The 6,057-nt window shown below is 46.3% G+C and overlaps 1 protein-coding gene across 1 annotated transcript; it reads left to right on the top strand.

Annotated features, from left to right (window-relative positions):
* Window positions 1-1,229: 1,229 nt before the first annotated feature.
* Window positions 1,230-2,874, top strand: LOC124686591 (flavone O-methyltransferase 1-like). Its single transcript, XM_047220519.1, has 2 exons — window positions 1,230-1,639; window positions 2,128-2,874. Exons 1-2 carry the CDS (start codon window positions 1,230-1,232, stop codon window positions 2,798-2,800), a joined length of 1,083 nt encoding a protein of 360 aa, XP_047076475.1. The 3' UTR covers window positions 2,801-2,874.
* The last annotated feature ends 3,183 nt before the right edge of the window (window positions 2,875-6,057 follow it).

The raw sequence follows: 6,057 nt of genomic DNA, 5'->3' as shown, positions 1-6,057 counted from the left end.
GACAAACCTTACATCACACTTGTACATATATGTTAGGGACAAATGCAAGTTTTCAAGCGATTCCGACGCTCCGGTGATCTGTATCTTGGGAAACCCTAGGCCGGGGACCTTGCAGATCTACCCCTATAGCTTTTTTCGTGCGAGGGTTCACCAATGGATTTTTTTAATTTCTTTGCTTTGTTTAGGACATATGCACATGGAAACCATAGGTTTGGAATGAAATAGGCCCCGGATGAGCCGTAGCAGGAGTTTCCAGCGATTCGGACGCTCCGGTGGTTTGTATCTAGGGAAACCCTAGGGGGCGGGGACCCCGCAAATCTACCCCTAGGGTTAGGGTTAGGGTTAGAGAGTTAGGGTTAGCAATGGACTTTTTTCCTTTGTTTTAGGACATATGTACATCGATAGCAGATGTTGGGCCTACTAGATCCCGTCGACCCGTCTACGAAGAGCGTCACTCGTGGGATCTACATAAGCCATCTACCATTTTTTTTTTAAAAAAAGTAACTATTTTTACATAATTCATACTAGTACATAAATAAAACAAACATAATATAAAGTTAATGACCGAGAAGAAAAAAAGAAAAAAAAAGTGTATGCCGAGGGTGGCCGTCGGCATAGGTGGGTGATGCCCTATGCCGAGGGTGGCCCTCGGCGCCTCGCTGACGCCGTGACCGGGCCGTCACGGCCGGAGCGGGACCGGAGCACATGCTAGTGCTACGCCGACGGCCTTTAGTACGCCGAGGGTGGCCGTCGGCGTAGCCCTCTCTACAATCGATTATAAGTATAACCAGCGCCGCCGGGCTACACGAGCTTGTTTTCCCTAGATTGCCGTTTGTATGTTTTCTTCTACAATCGGTGTGTTTCCTAATACGTAGTACAGCGTATATATGGGGGACTAGGTGGACGAGAGAGCTCCAACATTAACGCTACAAGTCGACGTGTCAAAATCCCAGGAGGGGCCCTAGGAGAGACGCCGTGCAGCCCTCTCCCGTAGAAGGAGGTTAGCCGCCACCGTTTAAAAAGGAAACCACCTGTTCCCGAGCTAGAACAAGAAAACACGTGGTGTGTGTAGAATAAAAGGAGAAAAAAAAAGACTAAAATTCCTGCCAAGGTTGGTGAAGCGAGAAAGCCCCATGCATATATAAGCCCTGCTCATCCTCCCAGCAAAGCACACCTCTCGCTCACACCAAAATCACCCACCAGCACCATCACCAGCATCGTAGAGATCGATGGGCTCCACCGCCGCCGACATGGCCGCGTGCGCCGACGAGGAGGCGTGCATGTTCGCCCTCCAGCTCGCCTCCTCGTCGATCCTCCCGATGACGCTGAAGAACGCCATCGAGCTTGGCCTCCTGGAGATCCTGGTGGCCGCCGGCGGCAAGTCGCTGACCCCGACCGAGGTCGCCGCCAAGCTCCCGTCCGCGGCGAACCCGGAAGCGCCGGACATGGTAGACCGCATGCTCCGGCTGCTGGCGTCGTACAACGTCGTGACGTGCCTGGTGGAGGAGGGCAAGGACGGCTGCCTCTCCCGGAGCTACGGCGCCGCGCCCGTGTGCAAGTTCCTCACCCCCAACGAGGACGGCGTCTCCATGGCGGCGCTCGCGCTCATGAACCAGGACAAGGTCCTCATGGAGAGCTGGTGAGTCTCTCAGTGGAGTTAGTTAGTTTCTGTAGATCGTTCCTCTTCTTACCTTGCCCATTTCCTGTCGCTGGCGTACATCATAACTGACTTTCTTCTTTGCCAAATTGAGCTTCACTAACAGGATAGTACGTAGTTCTAAATCAGTGATAGTAGGAGCTAGAGGACCTCAGCGTTATTCGGCGTGCGTCAGTTAGCTAAAAATATTTCTGGACACTGCTTTGCCGTACGTGTGCACCGTAGACAGAGTAGAAACTGATCGAGGTTACCTCTAACTGACAATTGCATCTACTTGCCTGTCGCGCGCGGAACACAAGTGGCAACAAGAGCACATGCTGAATTATTGCCTGCTAGTACTGGTTGCACACCGGCCAACTCCCATTACTTGGATAGCAAGATAATGTTTTCATGCCAATCGTAATTCACACGATGGTATATACAGTAGTTCTTGTGAATAAATTAAATGTGTTCTCCAAATCAATCCTCAGGTATTACCTCAAGGACGCGGTGCTTGACGGCGGCATCCCGTTCAACAAGGTGTACGGCATGTCGGCATTCGAGTACAACGGCACGGACCCGCGCTTCAACCGCGTCTTCAACCAAGCGATGAAGAACCACTCCATCATCATCACCAAGAAGCTCCTCGAGCTCTACCACGGCTTCCAGGGCCTCGGCACCCTCGTCGACGTCGCCGGCGGCGTCGGCGCCACTGTGGCCGCCATCGCCGCCCACTACCCCGCCATCAAGGGGGTCAACTTCGACCTCCCCCACGTAATCTCCGAGGCGCCGCCGTTCCCGGGCGTCACCCACGTCGGCGGCGACATGTTCAAGGAGGTTCCCTCGGGCGACGCCATCCTCATGAAGTGGATCCTCCACGACTGGAGTGACCAGCACTGCGTCACGCTGCTCAAGAACTGCTACGACGCGCTGCCGGCGCACGGCAAGGTCGTGCTCGTCGAGTGCATCCTGCCGGTCAACCCGGAGGCCAAGCCCAGCTCGCAGGGGGTGTTCCACGTCGACATGATCATGCTCGCGCACAGCCCCGGAGGCAGGGAGAGGTACGAGAGGGAGTTCGAGGCCCTCGCCAGGGGAGCTGGATTCGCCGGCGTCAAGTCCACATACATCTATGCCACCGTGTGGGCCATCGAGTTCACCAAGTAGATGAGATCCGTCCCTCCATCCGATCCAGGCAACATCCCACCAATATGAGGCAGCGTCCCTCCATCCATTCTGAATTCTATCAGTGTCAACAATTTCAAAGCATCAATTTCATATATAATAGAGTTTGATGTTAATACATATCAGTGTCAACAATACAAGATTCAACATAATATTCAAACATGGATGGAAAATAATCTAAGTTTGATCTTTATCATTTCAACCAGATAAAAAGTGAGAGTCTATAGTCTATGATCCCCAAATATTCTCTGAATTCATTTAATAATGAGAAAATTGTATTCGTATTTAAATTGGGTATATAACCTTTCTAGAACTCTCAAAAAGTCAGAGCATGAATATATACCATGGATCAACCATTAAAATTCCATGTACAACAATTATAAACAACCTAAAGTGCTCTTGCCAATTCAATATGAGCATGATGCATTTTGTACCAACCAGGGCATGATGAAACAGAATCAAAAACATAAAACTGATCATGTACACTGAATCATGCGCAACTTCCTAAACATAGCTCAGCTTTGAGTTTCACCAAATTTAATAGATCCATCCCCTCCATCGATTATTCCTTCACCTTTGTTTGGACAATTATACCTTGTAAGAAAGACGATCCAAGAATAAAAATCATTTATTAATTACTTGATGTGCCCGGTTACAATTTCATTGTAAAAGTAGCAAAAATCGGTTCGGAAAATGTAAATAGAAGTGAACGAGGTAAACCCTTGGTTCAACTATTTTAGTGTGGCGTAGTAAGCACAAGTGTAACCCCACTTCTATGATAGCATAATGCAGGTTGGTTCCGTAAGAAATTGAATACACTAACACATCAATATCGTCGTTTGTCTGCTGTTTCGCGGCGACTCACCGGACCGTTGCTACGTACGGAGGCCCACAGGAACGACGACACAATCAGCCTCGGCGTGCGGCCCCCAGAGTGAGGACACGTCTGAGGGTCTTCCCAATCCCGGGCCACCCAGGACCCATGCATCGATCTTTCAGCGAGCGGCGCTGCGTTCCTCATCCTGCCCGACGGGAGGAACGGAGCAGTCTCTCGAATCTAGAGCGTGGATTAGGAAGCGGGAGCTTTTCCAATCGATAGCTCCGCTGTCCTGACTTGGATTGCTGGGCGTCTTCGCGAATTACTTCAAGGAAAGGCTAGCTACTCGATTTGCTTCTCATTGAGCACTTGAATGTTACTGGAGTATGACCCATCGGTCCAGAGGCTAGCTACTCGATTTGCTTCTCATTGAGCACTTGAATGTTACTGGAGTATGACCGATCGGTCCAGAGGCTAGCTAGTTGACGCCTTCCGTATTGCCTCTATTTGAAGCCATGCCCAGTCAGCTAGATGCCCCCCTTGCTTTAACCTTTACAGCAGACTGAGATTCAGGTATTCATTGATGCCATCCTTTATTTGGTTGCTGATTGCCTCAACTTAAATTTTCCATCATGGTGGGCACTCGAATGCGGAGTTTTAGCAACACAAGGATATATATGAGTTTATTTGAAGCACAAAAATTGTCTGACACTTCTCGGGACACACTTTGTCCTTCAAACAATTTTTTTTCAAACTACAGACTAACAGTACAGACCTGGCTGTCACGGTTCTCAAACATTACAAAAGCATTAGTCTCTGGTGTTATAACTTATAAGTGCACGATCCATGGACCGAGAGTTTCATTAGAATCACAAGCAATCAACCTATGAGAAGTACTTCACCTTTCTATATTAGGCTTGATGTTGGTTCCGTCATAAATCATAGTTGGTGACCTGTTATGATGGGATGCTCACCAAGTGATGATCTACACTCTTCACTCTAAAAAGAAGATTCTGTGCTCCCTTTCAATACTGCTAAACCATGCACATTATTCGTGGATTCGCTTGAAGAATTTAAATAGGCCTTCTCTCAACATTGGAAGAATATGATTGGCTAGAAGACCGCTCATGATTATACTATTATGATGGTCAGACATCACTTCCAGGTTCAAATTTGTGCAATGTTTAATCTGCTATTTTTATTCTATTTGTTTTTCATTCACACAAAACTTTGTGGATATTTTGAGTTCCTTGTACTTCCTGCACTTACGACTTATATTAGATGCTACACATATGTGTTGCCGGTAGTAGCTGCTGTTTTCATGTTAGTATATTTCTAGGTCAAAATCTGCATCACTGCATGGATCATGACACTGAAATACATTCAATCAAATTGATTGAGATATATTCAAATTATGGATTCCTTTGTTTCATGAAACTTGCACCGGTTGATATGGAATTTTGTTTTTTTCACTTCGGTTGTGGATCTCTTACCAAATTGGTATGCTTTGCAGGTATCATTCTTCATAAATCATAACCCACTTCTGCATGCTCTAAATTTAGAAATAAATTTGATAGTTTAGACTTCAGACAACCCCAAATTATTATGTTATTCTTAATCTCTATAAGAAAAGTACACTGTATTAGATTACCTGGTGTGACCAATTTCTTTATTTCTCTGTTATTCTTTTGTCGATACTCCTTGGTCTGATTATACAAGTTAGAAACAACTTATTCGTTTTGGTTGCAGTCTATGTTGTAGTCATATTTCTTGGTTCCTAGGAGTGATAGGGTTACAGAAAAGACGAAGACTGAGGCAACACTTCTACATGTCAGCATATTATATTTTTATAAAAAAAGTGATTGGGAAATGTTATGTGAGTTCATCTACACTACTCCAGCGCACAAATAAAGCAAGAGACCATGGTTTACTTTGTACAATGGAGTTTTGAGAATTATATACGGTTTGTTTGAATATTTAGTTATTCTAGTGGTTGATTGGTAAGGTTTATTTTCTCATCTATGTTCAGTAAGAGATGGATTGAGATGAATCTCTGTAGTTTGTTGCAGGACAAATGTTTGATTTTGTATCTTATGGCAATGGGTGCCTAGGTATGACGAGTAATATACGAGAGGTTGACATAAATGTTCAGTTGGACGGCAAAAAATCTGTGTCAAGGTCAAGTTGCACCCGTAAAAACGCATGCATTCCTCAAGACCATCGCTCGAGCTACATGCCTCCATCCACATCCCTGCCTTTTGTCAATGGTCGTCGGTCCAGAGTGGATACTTGCTCCGTAGCGAAGCACGGGCTTTGTCCTAGTATAATCTCAAGAATCAAGATACATATTTGTGTCATGGAGGATTGCCAATAAGTGGCAGAGTGCATGAAGATGATTTCACAATCGTCCAATTGAATTGGT

The sequence above is a fragment of the Lolium rigidum genome, chromosome 2, assembly GCF_022539505.1.
Source record: "Lolium rigidum isolate FL_2022 chromosome 2, APGP_CSIRO_Lrig_0.1, whole genome shotgun sequence".
NCBI lineage: Eukaryota > Viridiplantae > Streptophyta > Magnoliopsida > Poales > Poaceae > Lolium > Lolium rigidum.
The sequence above is the reverse complement of the archived record's forward strand: the minus strand, read 5'-3'. Positions and strand labels throughout refer to the sequence as shown.

Excerpts from the sequence above, each read along its gene's own strand:
- LOC124686591 (XM_047220519.1), top strand. The coding sequence starts at position 1,230 with ATGGGCTCCACCGCCGCCGACATGGCCGCGTGCGCCGACGAGGAGGCG. Across the intron at positions 1,640-2,127 it reads AAGGTCCTCATGGAGAGCTG|GTATTACCTCAAGGACGCGG; the intron begins GTGAGTCTCTCA and ends ATCAATCCTCAG.